The following is a 17,178-nucleotide window of genomic DNA, read 5'->3' on the forward strand; positions in this document are numbered from 1 at the left end:
AAGTCCAAAATTTTAGAACAATAAAGCAAGGATTGCAAAATTGAGTGACACTCATCTCTACAATATCTATGGAATCGTGCAATTACCATGGATAAAAAATTAAAATACCACACGATAAACATAGACAAAGTAAATGAAATCCGTATAAGTAAATGTGTTTTGATGTCGTGAAGTGTATTTTTACAGAAATTTTAACATTTCTATCCATTATATTCCTACAATACTTTGACAATTAATTTTAAAGTGAAACGATGGTGTAACGTGATCAAAATTACTGATTACAATATTACGTTCAGTAATATTCCTTTGTCGATTCTCTAGAGGTATCAATATTTAACTTTCAGAAAAAAGACTATACTGGTAAGGAATTCTTCTATGTAGATTATAACTATGCATGATTATTAAAAAGGATGAAAAATATTCTAAGTTTTAGCTAAATATGTAAAATTATTAGTTCATACATAATTATTTTTATGAAAAGTGTCCATTCGCTAGCTTTTTGTCTATGTTGATGTCAAAAAATCAAAGTGTCAAAATCATTTGTCATTTGTCGTTTGTATTGAAGCTTTTTGTGCTTGTTGTTTGTTATTTTTAAAATGTAAGCAGTAAGCTATTTATTGAATAAAATTATGTATGATTTTCAGTGAATAGTTATTTAAGATGGATGGAGATGTGTTTAATTTTAACACTGCGGTAAACGAAGATACTATTTTAGAATGTCGGACTTGTTTGCATATTATGAGTCCAGACGCTATTTTATTCAATATTTTCGAAATGTGGTCTCCGCCTTGGGACGGCATGGCGAGCACTATCGCCGAAGACATAGAGAAGCTTGCTAATATAAAGGTTTGATAGGTTTTACATAGTTTAATTAAGTTTTAAACAATGTTTTGTAGTGGTGTACTCTTGCAATTTTACTTCTGTACTGCTATTTAAATATTACATTAAACCTATAGATACGTGGGAAAAAATCTATATGTTTTATTTTTATGAAAAGTATAAAATTGCCTAATTTTTCTTTCTCCACTTTCTTATTAATTAAAAAATCCATGTTCGCAAATTATACAATAGCCCAATGGGCTATGATTGAACCTCTTGGATTTGTGTTTTCCCTTCAAATAATGTGTGAAAGCTGAATTTTTAATAAGATGTGGGTTCTTTTTCCTAACTGTGTAAATGCTGTAGGCTCTTTAATGGGACGTTTACTTACATATTAAGTATTTGAACCACTGTGTTGGTGATCACCTTTATTTAGTTGTTAATTCTTTTACTTGATCTTGCCTTTACTTGAATTGCACATTGGCCCTTATACATGATGATGATGATGACACAACATGTTTAAACAGTAATCAAAGTTTTCAGGTGCAGCAGTTAGATAGACATTCAAAGGTAATATGCAGGACATGCTATGAGCTGCTGCACACCGCTTGTACATTTGCAACACTCGTCAAACGCAGTGATCTAGTTCTATTACACAGGTATGTTGTTTGAAATACTAACATGCAACTAAGTGAATAGAAAGTAGACAAAATGTCATCAAGTGACAGCAGAACCGTCACAGTCCCATCTATTTCATACCAACATAATGAAAGATATAGAGTTATTTCTGGTTTCACAGCTATTGGTTGAATTTTCTCTACTTCTGTTTACTAGATTGTCTATCTATTTATTCAATGATCAATTATCAACATAATGAACCTGCATGAGATCCATATTGAAACATGGTAAGTGCAACATTCAGCCTCATTTCCTACAGATATGTTAACCTACAAATTCATTTCAATTCAGTCATTTCACTCCTAATAATAGAACAATTGGATTAATATATTTTAAATAACATTTTATAAACAAACCTTACATAATTAAAAATAAATAAGCTATGAAATGACATGCATTTTCTACCTTCATTTCTAATTTGTTTGTTGGTACACAGTGGTAAACAGTTTTTTTTTAAATTCCCTGTTAAATTTCACCTATTTATGTCAAATGGTGAAGGAAAAACATAGTGAGGAAACCTGCATACCTCACAATTTTCTTAATTCTCTATGTGTGTGAAGTCTGGCAATCTGCATTTGGGTAGTGTGGTGGAATAAGACCTAACCCCTGTTATTCTGAGAGGAGACTTGCTCAACAGTGAGATGAATATGGGTTGTTAATGATGATTTTGACCTTTCGCTTTCATATATTTACATGTTGATACTAATGTAATTGCAGATACCCATCTGAACCTAATACACCGTACATTGATGCTGCATGGCCTAGACCCATACAAATAAACAAATCCGTAAATAGTATACTGAATGAAAACTCTATGAATGTTGAAATCAAAGAGGAAATACTATCTGACGATGAACACAACATGGTAAATGGCATATATGGGAACGGAGGTGATTTTCCTGATATGAACATTAAAGAAGAACCTGAGGAAATGATACAGCCACAACCGTCAGAACCGTTCACTATAAATGGTAAGAGAGACAAATATCTTAGCATTGATGGATACCATGGATTCACCGTGTAGGTGCCGGGTACATTGCGTGGTAGTGAGAAACCTCTGACCAAAGTCCTGGACTTATGACTACAGGATGTACGGTTAAGTAATTCCTTGACGATCGATCAAAACTCCGCTCCTCAGCTTGTGTTGTTCTCCCTGCCTATCAATTGTTTTTATTTCGTGAATATGTATAGATATTTGAATGTTATATATGTTTGCATGTACATTAATTGACTGTATAATCCATAAAAATTACTTATCATTTACAAATGCATTTTTTTTTTCAATATTTAAGTACTATATTTGTTTTTGTTCAAGGATCAACAACTTCAGACACATTTGACGTTAACATGACGAATTTAATGAATGGAAACAGTGCAGAGGTAAGTTGTTTTTAGTTTAAACATTATTTATATCTTATACATATTATCACACAGTAAAAATGAATTACATTAATTCAATAAAGAAAACTTTAATTAAAAGTTTTTAGGCAAGAACTCGAGTAAAAATTTTGCTGAATTTAATTAAAACTGGCTGGTTTACAAAAACAGAGAACTAGAATAAATGTATAAATAAATAACTAATTATATTATATAGTATAAATAAATAATAATAACTTATTATTTATTTTTATATTCTTGGTGTTTTTTTATTTGTATATTGTAGATGATTTTCATAGTAAACCTATTGTTGGCTGCTGGTTGTTATTTTATTTAATATATTTTTTAAGTTGTCTATTTTTAAATTTCAAGCTTATTAAAGGATGTGACGTTGTACCAGAAAGTAATTTTTTAAATCTTTTAAAATTAAATTAGTAATAGAAACCAATTGTTAATATTAATAGAATTTATTATGTAAGGTTCCTTTGCAGAATTTAGTAACAAAAATCAAGGAGGAGCTATTAAGTGAAGAAGAGACTGAACTGACGCAGAACGACTTGCCGCTGGAGTGTTTGCTGTGCACTAAATGCTTCAAAACTGTTACTGGCCTGAAGGTAAACACATTTCTTACCTACACTAAAATTATAAAAAGAAAAAAAAAATTTTTTTTGTAGTGTAGATTTGTTGTGCTCCTGACATATCTGGACTGAATCTGGAAGTTCTGTCACCAATATTTTTTTATTTTTTTAAATGCAATTTTTATTAAAAGCAAGCTTATAGAAAAGTTTTATTATAGTGTACATAATAAGTTTGTTAAATGGTGGTAAACAAAAAAAAATAAACCTCGGCTGAGTTTGAAATAGGCTCTTCTTGGACCAAGGCGCATTTGGAACCGTCGAAAATTAATGATTTTAAACTTATTTTGTGGTTGTTCATTATGAATATTATTTAAACGGGTACGGGGTACATACCACGATAAAACAACGAGAATTAAAATCGAAATTTTTAAATCTGAGTTGCTTGTAAACTAAGTCTAATTGAAATAAATGAATTTTTGAATTTTTAAATAGTAAGCCACATTATTCGCGATTAATTTAGGTCATCTTAGGGTCCGCTAGTCTCAGAATATGAGGGGAAACAGAGAATGCAAATTCATATTCGCTAATACAGTTGTGTATGTGCTAATTATATAACTTGTGTGTTATTTTTTTTGTAGTATTTTAAATATTTTTCTAAACAAGGAGTATGATAATATGATTGGTAATAAATATTTATATCTTATTATTTAAATTTGATAAGTTTTATTATTGACGTGACAATATCTTGTAATTCGTAATGGAGCTGGCTGCACACTCGAAAAAGATGACGTCATGCGTCGTTCCCTCGCTCTAGGGTTGCCAACATTTTTAACAAGAATTAAAGTATATTCTAGTCTATGAAGATTATTAAACAGTATTTTAGAAAAATAAACATTTTCTTTTGAAAAATGCAACCATTGGTATTTTCTTAAGACGTTGTCACGTTTAATCGCCAGTGACTTTACAGACAACCGATCTTTTTCAAAGTTTAATAAGTTATTTAATTTGTCTTACATTTAAAAAAATAATTTCTTTATATATGTATTGTTTCAGGCACATGTCATAGTTCATCATTCATACAAATCTGTGAAGAGAAAGAACAACTGTGTGTCGCCTGAACGAAATAAAGGTAATATTTGTAAAAGTTTTCATTGTAAGAGTGGCGTGCACAGGCCTATTTTAACTTGGGAATGCACTATAGGTACAAAGGTACAAAGTGGAAAATTCCCATCGTAATGAGTATATGGTAGGCAGGGCATATTTGCATCTATGGTGTGCACGCCACTGATAATGATTGATTGTATAATAAATCCGCCTCCGCGCCACGAAACAAGTCCTGTAAACGCGGCGCTAATATCTTAATGGTGCTCATTGTCATTTTGTAATGGCGGTCTTATTGTTATATTTGTAAGGCGCTGTCAATTTTAGTTCAGGTTTTAGCTGCGGGACTTTATTTGGGGCGCGGAATCTACATGCCCTAAAGAAAAACAATTTAGACCAGAGTATCATTTTTATCTAATCCACAACTAAATTCCAGCTGATATAACTTAGAGAAAGTTTTTAAAACGAAAATGCTTAATCACAGTCGCGCCAAAATGTTTCTAAATGATCTGTCGCATGGAGCATGCATGCTGTTAAGGGACATAAATAAAATATTTTTAAAACTAGGTATATCATAAATAAAATATTTTTAAAACTATTTCATTTATCAACCAGACAACAAGGCAAAATACGACTGAATGTGTTCTAGGGAGCTATAGTTAAACCCCTAGAATATAGAGCATTTTCTATACTAATATTCAAAGATGAAATATTTTATTGTCTGTTTGCATTAAACAGTCTCTGAATCTACTGGACCGAATTCTTTTACCAGTGACAGCTACGTAATCAGAGTTACGTAGGCCATATTTTATCCTCGTATTCTCATGGGAATGGGAACTACGTCGGGTTATACTAGTTTCGAAGGAGAAATCCATGTCCCGGCCCTAATAATCCGAAAATTTCCCATAAATCAGGACAATTAAAGAGAAGTCATGAAGCCAATTTTCAAAGAATAGATAGAAGATATTTGCCTAATCAGTTAAATTACTTATTATAGGTGGGCAATAATTTATATCCCTTTGACATAAAATCCATTGGATTATCTGTGTCTAACTCGTAGGCGACAGTTTTAATAAGGATTTAACTCAAAATATGATAATAATGATAATTAATCAGCTTATTTTCCCTGTTGGCGAATATTATTTTGGCTAAGATTCTAATGGAGTAATCTAGTAAAATAGACAATATTTTCAGTATATTTTTAATTTCTGTATCACTCGTACATCTCCTTTAGTAAATGCCGGTGTTTTTCCAGGTTTCCCAACACCCACAGACCTGATGTTGCGTGGTGATGAAAATAAGAACATATGTTACGCATGCAACGAAGCCTTCAACACGTTCAAGTTGTTGACGAAGCACAGCCGCAAATGTAAAGCAATAGCTAGTCAAGAGGTCAAAAGACCCAAAACTTTGAACGATGTTATTCGGTAAGTTGTAACCTGTTTGAATAATCCACTAGGGTCAGAGTCCTTAAAGGAGAGGTTCCTGGGATAGATCGCATTAGCGATAAGACCGCCTTTGCTCGCTTACTGTAGTATAAGCTTCTTTTTTGTCAAGAGGTCAAAAGACCTAAAACTTTGAACGACGTTATTCGGTAAGTTGTAATTTTCAGCCTGTTTGAATAATCCATTAGGGTCAGGGTTCTTAAATGAGTTTCCTGGGAGGGAAAGCTTTAACGATAAGATCATCTTTACACGCTTACTATAGTATAAACTGCTTTTTTGTCAAGAGACCTAAAATTTTGAACGATGTTATTCGTTAAAGTAAGTTGTAATTTTCAGCCTGTTAGAATAATCCACTCAGTCCTTAAAGGAGAGATTCCTGGGATAGATCGCTTTAGTGATAAAACCGCCTTTGCACGCTTACTGTAGTATAAGTTTCTTTTTTGTAAATATTTTGTATGTGTATGTTTGGTTTGCTATAAAGAATTCATTAAATAAATATTATTAATCGAGGTTTCTCACAGCAGTAATTTTTAGTTATATGTATAAAATAATTTAAGTAAAGTAAATAGTTCAAGTGTTTGAAGAATTGGACTGTATTACTAAAAATGCCTTTACGATCCAGACGACGACATGACGACCGACAATGCTTCCACAACACAATCACAAGATACACAGCGTCTTCGCCGGCGAGGTCCCTGATATCTAACATCACCCGGACGTGGGTTTTCTAACTCACAATCTTGGGGTCGTCCGGACTGGTCACGGTTACCCCCTCCCGAATGGCCCTCTAAGCCGAGGTCCGAGTCTCATAGGAGACGCCCTTAGAGAGTCGTTCCGTCCTCTACCTTTATTTCAGCCTTCGGGTCTCATCAGGCGATGCTTCTGCGCTCGCCCAAATCCCCCGGTGTCACCGTATAGATATACATAGAGCCATGGGCACTTACTCAAGACGAAAAAAAATACACTAAAAATATAAAATTATATAGCTATATTTTTTTTCATTTCTAGACCGCAACCACCGGACGAACCGAAATTAAAATGTACACATTGTGATGAAACTTTTACGGACATGTACTATGTGACGATACATCAAGAGATACACCATTCCACGGCGGCCAGCCGCAAAACAGACAAACAATCAGACAGTGCCATGGAAACTGAGGCGCTGGAAAGTATTTTCACTGAAAGTAGTGATTTTTAGAATGAACACGTTTCTATGAAATCTATAGACTGAGCACAACTTGTTGGCCTCTCTGAGCTTTTTAAGGAAGAATCAAATTAAGCTCTCACTCAGCGCACAATGGAGTGAGCTAATCTCAGAGTATCTCTATGTGATTGCATTAGAAATGAGATCCACAGAAGAACCGAAGTTACTGACATAGATCAACAAGTACCAGTAGATTGGGCATATACTTATAGCTCTAAGAGTCAATGGACATTAGAGACCCAAAGTGCTGGAATGGTATCCCCGCACCGGAAAATACAGTGTTAGTGACCCCTCACTAGGTGGACCGAGGATATCAAGCAGTTTTGTTTGAACGTCCTTAAGAGAGGCCTATGTAAAGTAGTAGACGTCCATCAACTGATATTGATAACTTGTCTTCGTACATACAAGGTGTGGCCAACAAGTTGCTTGAAGTTAAAATTTGGTATCTTTGTAACCAATCTGTATATCACAGCCACTCGTAAGCTATGAAGCTTCATTGAATAACCGCTCCTCTAAGGTGGGGGGGGGGGGGGCAACTAACCCTGCTTCTTTAAGGCGGGAGGGGGCAGTTGACCCCCGCTCCTCTAAGGGGAGGCAGCTGCCCCCTCTGCCCGTACCTCGCTATGTCGCTATACCCGTGGGTCATCGGTTTTATTTAGGAAAATTTACAAGGATACTTCTTTCTTAATAGTGATTCGCTGTTTGTATTACAAATCTTCCTGATCATAGGCACTGAATATTTGTAAATATTTTTTAATTCCAGTACTATTGTGTCCAGAATTTTGATTTATGTCTGTATGTATGTAGATAATGAATATAAGGTACTTTTGAGATATTTACAAGCTTTTATTTTTCTTGCCCTGTTAGTACTAGTATGTGGTTTAACTCATCATCAACCAATACTGGACCAGGCTCATCCTTTACACGAGAGATAAACCCACCAAGCTGCTCCACAGCGTGGTAGGTCGTCAGTTCACCTGGCCTCACCAGGTGAACTGACGACATCAAGCGAGTCGCAGAGATTCGCTGGATGCAGGCGTCTCAGGATCGTGATGTTTGTAAGTCCATACAAAAGGAATGTGTCCTGCAGTGGATTCCATCGGCTGATATGATGATGACGGAAGCTGCGAGTCCAACTTGCAATTGGCCGGTTATTTCCGCAACATGGCGAGGTATTTTTTAGTTTTCTGGTCCGACTATTTGATTTTACTTTCTTTAATGTAGATTTGCCTGATACTCATTGAATAATTAAAAATAATTTAAATTACTTAGGAAAATGACGTCATCGCAAATTCAATATGGCGGAACTTAGGTATAAACCTAATAAAGCAAGGAAAACAAACACAAATAAATATATAAATAAATTTATTAGATATATTATTTACAACCAAGAATATATGATCGATAATTGTTAAATTATACATTTATATTTGCTTTCACAGCCTTTTTGTCAGTTTCCCTTTGATACAGTCCCAAAAATATCCATTTTGGAAATGAATTGATTTTACAAAGTTTGGTTAAAAAAACTTGTCCGGTAATAAATAGTTAATACTGTTCATATTTAAGTACGTTGTAAGATACAACTTTGTAAAGTCCAACAAAACCATGAATCATTTAGGTTTTATAACATTTTTGAAATAAACGATCTTATATTTATTTGCTTTAAAGGGTATGTGAAGCTGCACTTTGGTGGTTGACGAAATATAAAATTACATATTATTTACATTAATTATTCTTTTGTGGAATGTTTGCTAAAATATTAATAACATAGTATGAATGCATTTGGTTAATACGTATATATTTAATAGCTCCTAATGTAACACAGTCTGTAAAAGCAATTATCTATAACAATATTAACTAAAAATTCATAATCAAAGTCAACTGTATGATAGGACATTTCAATATCCAGTCAACCTTTAAGTCAGTTTTTATTTTTCACAATGTAAAAGTGAGGTACATATAACACAATATTTTACCCTAAATTAAATGAATTTATGCAAAAAATTGCAAAATTGCCGGCGCTACATATAGCTTCAAACTATTAAACACTGAATGAAGCTATGTCTGTCAAGGGACTTTGGATCTTTGTTAAAATAACTGCTCAAACACTGTGCTACAGTTTTTTTTATTTTTTACAAGTTAGCTCTTGACTACAATCTCATCTGATGGTAAGTGATAACGCAATTTTTGTTTCGGACGAAACTGAGGCTGAAACTGAAATTGGGTTTCAGTTGCGACCGTAAAACTAGTTTCGGTCGGACAGTATCAATTTGTAATGAAATACTCAATTTAAGTATAGCTTAAACCCCCCCCCCCCCAGACAGAATTCTGGCTACGCCCATGGAAAGATGTGGTTGCCAAACAGTATTCAATAAATAAAAAGGGTGCATAGACAGTAATTTAAATGTCCAAATAATTAAAGCTATAAGTAGCGCCGGCATTATACAAATTGACGTCAAATTTTTTTAATAAGCTCTCACTCATGTTTATGTTTACAATATAACATAAATATTTAACAATTTGTAAATTAATCGATTTAACAAGATCAAAATGCGTGACTCCATACCAAAGATCAGCACGTTTACAAGTGATGCTAACAGCTAAAACGTTTAAAAATCCAACATTTTATCGATATTAAAGAGTACCTCATTATTTAAAAAAAAAACATTGACAGTGTACTTAGAATTTTGGTGCTATTTGGAGCTTTAACCCAAACTCTAATTTCTGTTCAACTCGTTAAGTATACGCAGTATGTATAAAAAGAGGTTCAGTATATCCATGTACAGGTTGATGGTCGCCAGGATATACTCCTCTGGGGAGAGGACTGTCATCATCTGGTGAGTGTCGAAGATGAGGAAGAGACTGAAGAAGATGGCGCCTGTGAAGGAGAGGGCAATCTCGAAGGCCGAGCTTTGGAGGAAAATCTGCAGAATGCCACCGACTATGAGGACGCACAGACCGGCGCCGAGACTGCAACAAAAATAATAATTTTATACTTAAATTATACGATTTTGGCCAAGTTGAAGAATCTCCTGAATGTGAGTATCTATTTTTTTAGAAGATAATTGTACTTAAAGGTTGTTGAACTATTTTTTGAGTGAGTTTTTAAGTTGTAAACCTCTTATAATAAAAGGATGCACAATCATGTAGAAAATTTCACTTAAAACCTGGCCAATTTTCCTTTGACAGTTTTAGAATTATTGGTAAAGAATTTTTTTATATATATAGTCCAATGCTCAATAAAATCCCTAATTCAGAGTAAATTTAACCTTAAGTATTAAGTTTAAGGTTGAATTTGCAAATGTGACACTTGAATTAAGTGCCAAGAAGTTGTGTTTGGCACTCATTGAGTGGGGACGTTTTTTGATGATTGTGCATCCATTTTTAATAGGAGGTTAATAGTTGTAAAGACAACTATAAAATAAACAAAATCGTCAACAGAAGCTTTCCTCTTAGCTTTCTATACAATATACAGGTTGCTCGGGAGTATTTTCCATAACTCTAGGGTTATTTTCTATTAGGAAAATTATTTAAAAATGTCTAAGGAACATGCGTCCTAAAATGAATAGTTTCGTAGTAAAAAATATTTCTTTTGTAAATAGATCTTAAATTGTGTCCATTATATCGCATCCTTATATTAGCCAAACTTATTCATTGATAAATATCATGAAATAGCTTACTAGTGAAGTGCAGAGTGCCAGTTGCAATATCTCGCCGATATCGACAGTATTACCACTACGATTACGTATTTTAAAATGCAAGGATAGATAAAGACGGGTGTTACATGGATAGTCAGAATTATTTGAATTAGGTACTTTGTATGAAAACATAAATTATATAATGATTTATTTATTTTGCTATCATCCGCGAAAATTCGGCGAACCCATGCGATAACGCCACCCAGGTCCGACAAAATACTCTCTACGTACGTTTCACCCCGAAACCGGAGCATCCTCAGGAGATGTTGACTCTACAACGTGCAATTGCAAAGTTTTGAATTGAAAACATAAAGTTTTTTTTGTTAAAAAAAAAATAGTTATGCAGATCAGCTCCTATACCTAAGTGGACATGTCAACCTTTGGGAAACACCCCCGAGCACCCTGTATTATGCTTTTATATTTTGTGATTGTTCCACACTTACCCATATCCAATGAAGGAGAAGTCACGTTTGGTGTTGAGAGTGAAGAGAGTCAGAGCGAAGACCACAGTGAAGGTGAGTGTTAGAGCTTGCAGCACAACAGCCGTGTTGTAGTAGGACACCACAACGCCTATTGTGTACGCTTGCACTGCAGTCTGAAAAAGAATGTTTGGAGTAAAGATATGGAATAGAATAAGATATTGTCTCACTAGCTAGAAAAGAGTCTCTTTGCACCTTGTTGAATCGAAAAGTATGCACGCAGCTGTGGCGAGCTATTTAAACACATTTTATTTTTATTTTAAAAAGAATATCTGTCATTATCTTTTAAATATGACGATTATTCCCATTCCTCCTTCCTCCATTCATTCCTGAGTCAGACTGATTTACTGTCGAGCGATTGTGGCTCAAATTGGATGATTTATATTTAAAACTTCCCCGAGTGAAACTTTGCTGTATTTTACTTTACTGTATTTGCAAATTTCATATTAATAATTCAGTCCACCTTAAAATTTTAAAAGAAAGGCAGTTTCAATAATTTTACTTTATACTTAAAGTTTAGAAGTTTTACTATACATTTAGTCATAGGATTTCCCTTAACCCATTAACATTGAATTTTCCTTGTTAGTTGTAAATGTGTGACAAGAATCATAATGTTTTTTTAAACAGGAAGATTTTTTTGCTATACATAATTCATTGACCTAGCATGTGGTTTGTTGTTACAGTTGGATGCAATCTTTATGACGTCTCCCTACATGCAGGTCATCAAAAAATTAAGACGCATGAGGCGAAATAAAGTGGGTCGGTATCGCGCGCGGGTTGATACCCTGCCGCCGCGCGCCTGATACCGATGATACCTAAAAACTTGTATTGCGCAGCTTAAAGCACGATTTTCGGCAACGTCATAAAGATTGCATATTATATTGTATAAAAAATAAACATGTGTTTCATAAAGAGACAGAATTGTTAAAAGAACAATCTAGAACCACAAAAAAATTATGGACAACTAAAAGCTCCCTGTATATACTTACAAAGGCGGCTAGTAGGTACAAGTTGGCAGGGTGGTCCTTTCTCTTAGCGATTAGTGCGAACAGTGTCACCATGCTCAGGATGAATGCTATGAACACCATCCAGTTACTGTAACAAGATTTTTTTGTTATAAGTTCGAGTTCATGGTTGAATGGAGTTGAGCAAGGGCATTACATAAAAAAATAACTACTAGTACCAAAGGCAAGTGCAGTATACAAAAATATATCTGAGAATATATCTGCAAAGTATATCTCTCTGCAAAGTATATATCTACAAAGACTTAACAACAAATTGCTCATTTACTGTGCAGTCTTGAAACCTATCTGGCTTTACGGGATTCAGCTGTGGGGCACCTGCAGTAAATCCAACGCAATGCGTATCCAACGGATCCAAAATAATGTATTAAGGACTATTACTAATGCCCCTTGGTTTACTCGCAACGATGAAATCCACCAATATCTGGAAATGCCAACTATCTTTGAGGAAACCAAAAACAACTGTAGAAAGCATAAAGAAAGGCTAACCCGACATCCCAATCGCCTCGCTAACTCACTGGTGGTAGCGCCGCGATTCAAGCACCTGAAGCGAGCTGACATGCTCGATGAGTAGTTGATGGCTGAGCTCTGGCTCTCCTGTCAGAAACCGTCCCTAAGTCACAGAACTCACCTGCTTATAGTCTCATGACTGATCGCTGATATCAAGGAAAAAAAAAAATATGTGCAAAGTTTAGTTAGTTGCAACTTTAGAAACTATATCGTTAGAGACTGTAGTGTCCTGCCCATGTAGCCAAGTGGCAAGTCGATTCTCTTTCTACAATTGCAAACGCTTCAAAAACTAGAAAGATGTATTTGCTATTGACAGGTCATGTGATAAAGATCGTAGAAAGAGATTTGACATGCCACTTCCTACAGTGGCTGTATTGGTCAATAGTTGCTGGTCAAGTAAACAACAGATGAATTACAATAGAAAAATTAATACAGATTCTAGATAGATTTAGTAGCAAAGGATTTAGTACAAAGTTATAAATAGCAGACACCCCACAGTTTGAGCCACACAGTTCCAGATCCTGTAGGAGTAGGTATATCATCATCATTATCAACCCATATTTGGCTCACTGCGAGCACAAGTCTCCTCTTGAGAATTTAAGAAATTCTCAGGTATGTGGGTTTCCTCACAAAGTTATACTTCACCATTTCAGACATGTGATATTTAATTTCTTAAACTGAAATGTTGGAGGTGCATGCTCTGGACTGGTTTCAAACCTACACCCTCCACAATTAAATAGTCATATGGAAAATGTTGATATTACTTCTCATGTATGAAACCCTGCACAGGCTTGACAAGCAGGAACACGGCAGCAATAGACACAGTGGCCAGCAGCTGTATAGTCAGGAGGCCGTACACCTTGCGGATAAATCCAAGGCGAATCTCCCTGTCTGCATTGATCACATTGTTGCGGTATGCAAAGTCATCCTGCAAATTTAAAATTATTCATTTTCATTCAAGCTCAATGACTGTACGAGGCGTCTTAAACAGGACGCACCAAATGAGGATCTGAGGAATGAGGATCGACCTCCACAAGACAAAGACACTCCCAACATATTTGTTTGTAGTCTTAGGACTGATCGCAAATTGGCCGTACAAGAAAAAAAAAAAACATTTATTCAAGTTGATACTTTCTATTCAAACACTTTTGTGAAATCAAGTCTTGCTGCCACTAGATAACCCATCTGGCAAGATATTCAATAGTTAATCTTGTCGATAAATCAGTTTATCATTTACAATATTACAAAGTTTGCATCATCACCAAATATGGCCTCCGTGGCACATTTACAAGACATAGACATGGTGGATTTACATGACAGAGATACCCAGCTTTTTATTTTTAGTTGATTGTTTATAACTTTTTAATTTTTGTGAGCAAGCCTTCAAACTTCTCAAAAACATTTGTACAGCTCTATAGTACATTCATACAATTATAAAGCTAAAGAGTTTGTTTGTTTGAACGCGCTAATCTCAGGGACTACTGGTACGATTTGGAAAATTCTTTTAGTGTAAGATAGTCCATTTATTGAGGAAGGCTATATAGTATCTCCGTATTCCTACGGCTAAGGGAACCACGCGGGTGAAACCGCGCGACATCAGCTACTTTCAGAATAAAAGTAATGAAATAAAGTTTAAATTTCTTGATATTGATGTTTTGTTATTGTATATGTTGCCATGGTAATCAACTAATCATTGATCTACTAAAACAAAGAAAATTACAAATATCTAAAGCTTCCAAAATTACATTTTTATAATTAAGTATACCAAATATGACACTAGTAAGGAGCTATAGATGACAGACACATTTCTCAATTACTTTTGATTTTTTTTCTCAATTTAATTCAATTACTTATTATAATACCCTAACATTAAATAGTTATTTAGTAAATGATCATATTAATTCTTCTTATCTTATCTATAAAATTATAACATATCTAAATAAAGCAATTCTCTTCCCTCAAAACAGATTAACAGTAAGCAAATGTTATAGCTTGAATAAAGGATGTTATTAACCAATATTTGCCGAAGATCTTTACATTATACGATATATATTAATTTTGATGACAACTGGTAGATAAATAACACTTTATATACTATTGTAAATAACGAAGGCCATCTCAAATTGCACCATTCATGTGATAAGTAGTACAGCGAAACAAATTCGGAGAAATCTTACTTCGATATTATCCTTGCCTCCCAATTCACAGTCCTCTTGAGCATACATTAAAGGTATGCCAGCCATTTTCACTAATTTTATATGTTCGCAGTAATATTACAACAATATTCACTATTTCTGTATTATTTTGAGCAAAAAAAATTATTATTTCGTGATAGTGAAAGTGACGTACACAAATAAATTGACTTTTGATATGACGTTTATGTAACATAGACGTCGATAAATATTATTGCAAGTAATTATTTTCCCAATTCCCTACAAATCTAAGAAAAAATCGGCAAAATGGGGAAATTTTCAACTTTTATTATTATTTAAAACGAATATTTGCCATGGTCTTTTAAATATTATGAGCAATATTCATGTTTTCCTCCAAGTAGTTGGAAAAAAGTGATACCAACAGCAGTCCAGCGGGCGGGGATCAGCTCTCTGTGATGAGTCCGGCCCCTTCACCTTAGCGATATTAAAAATTACCCAGGTTTAATTGACTACTAGCGAACGCCCGCGACTTCATCCACGTGGAATTAAGTTTCTCACAAATCCCACGGGAACCATGGATTTTACCGGGATGAAAAGTAGCCAATGTGTTAATCCAGAGTGAAATATATTTCCATTTCAAATTTCAGCCAAATCGCTTTAGTAGCCGCAGCGTAAAGGATGAACAAACATACACACACAAATACAATCAATCAGTACACATACAACAAATTAGTGTGATAGTCCTTAATACTAGCCATTCAGTCGATGTCATGTCAACGATACATGCAGTATTAAAGAATGCCCGAGCAATGGTCAAAATTGAGTTGATACTGCCTACAATTTAGGGAATTTATCATAAGAAGGCAACAATGGCAACGGTATTGACAAATGACAATTGACAGTAATAGGTACTGACATTTGACAAACCACAGAATACATAATAGTCTTAGAGTTTAAAAACCATATCCCTAGTTCGGACTACATTAGCATTTTAATCGAGTAGCGTGCTACTTGTCACTGCCTAAAAATTGTTCGCACTCGATATAACTGCTAAAGTAACTAACTTTTTTTGCGCCTGGAGGCCTGAACCCAAGGCTTTTTGATTTTAATTTGCATATGATCTGGCGATGTTTCAGAAAAAGCGGAGCTTATTTCTTCCAAGAACATATTACTTAGCTTAGAAAACACTTGTAGTTCCCCTAACCCAGGCTTCTTTATATATCTGCTCAGGGCCTGTAGCCATGTGGCACTACGATTCTCTACAAAACGTGAACGCTTCGGAAACTAAAAAAAAGGAATGAGAATGACAAATCCAATCGACAACTTGTTACTTGATCACGAGACCTGACGATAGCAATTGTCATTCCCATACATTTTTTAATTTTCGAAGCGTTTGCGACTTTGCGATTGTAGAAGAGAGTCGGTGTACCACATAGCTACTTCTTAATCGTACACTCTTGGCAGAGTGGTCGTGGTTGCAGCGATGAGCGACGCCTTCTGTGCAATGCTCCGCCGCTTTTGGCGATTGGCTGCATTTTGAGTACACTCCGCCAAAGATGACTGAATAGCAGCCTTAACTAAATTGGTCCAGCGGGTTGGAGATCGGCCTCTGGATCTTTTGCCTTGGACTTGCCCTTGCACTACTAACCGTTCTATAGAATCATGATTTCTGGAGATGTGGCCAAAGAACTTTAAGACCCGTAAAAGCACAGTCGACGAAAGCCTTTCTTTTATCTTTAGTTCATTGAGAATGGAAATGTTGGTTCTGAATCCAAGGAATCCTCAACAAACGTCTCCAACACCACATCTCCAGGGCATCGATCTTGCGACGGTCTTGTAGACGCAAGGACCACGTTTCCGCACCGTAGAGAAAGATTGGAAAGACAAGACACCTCATAAGTCGAACCTTGGTGGTTTTGGTGATTCTCCTATCTTTCCAAATCTTGCTAAGTTTATCCACTGCCGATCTAATAATGGCATAACGTCTCCAGATTTCAATCTCACAACCACCAGTATTAGAGATAGTAGAACCCAGATAGATGTAGGTTGCACATAGCTACAGGCCCAGGCAAAACAATGCATATAACAAAGTTGTGAGAGTAAGAAGGAAA

General features: G+C 35.0%; 2 protein-coding genes across 3 annotated transcripts; one reads left to right on the forward strand and one right to left on the reverse strand.

Moving 5' to 3' along the window:
- The first annotated feature begins 113 nt into the window (after positions 1–113).
- On the forward strand, positions 114–8,040 carry LOC112058421 (uncharacterized). 2 transcript variants are annotated; one of them, XM_024099246.2, is made up of 9 exons: positions 114–360; positions 645–846; positions 1,363–1,478; positions 2,215–2,468; positions 2,813–2,877; positions 3,354–3,488; positions 4,506–4,581; positions 5,809–5,980; positions 7,007–8,040. In XM_024099246.2, exons 2-9 carry the CDS (start codon positions 661–663, stop codon positions 7,197–7,199), a joined length of 1,197 nt encoding a protein of 398 aa, XP_023955014.2. In that variant the 5' UTR covers positions 114–360; positions 645–660; the 3' UTR covers positions 7,200–8,040. The 2 variants fall into 2 exon arrangements, with proteins under 2 accessions (XP_023955014.2, XP_023955024.2); XM_024099256.2 differs by having other exon boundaries at positions 3,366–3,488.
- Positions 8,041–8,553: 513 nt separating this feature from the next.
- On the reverse strand, positions 8,554–15,279 carry LOC112058429 (protein lifeguard 4-like). The gene is made up of 5 exons (XM_024099270.2): positions 15,092–15,279; positions 13,679–13,842; positions 12,372–12,477; positions 11,347–11,498; positions 8,554–10,175 (listed from the first exon to the last, which is right to left on the reverse strand). The coding sequence occupies exons 1-5, from the start codon at positions 15,155–15,157 to the stop codon at positions 9,923–9,925; spliced, it is 741 nt and encodes a 246-aa protein (XP_023955038.1). The 5' UTR covers positions 15,158–15,279; the 3' UTR covers positions 8,554–9,922.
- Between the last annotated feature and the right edge of the window lie 1,899 nt (positions 15,280–17,178).

The sequence above is a fragment of the Bicyclus anynana genome, chromosome 4, assembly GCF_947172395.1.
Source record: "Bicyclus anynana chromosome 4, ilBicAnyn1.1, whole genome shotgun sequence".
NCBI lineage: Eukaryota > Metazoa > Arthropoda > Insecta > Lepidoptera > Nymphalidae > Bicyclus > Bicyclus anynana.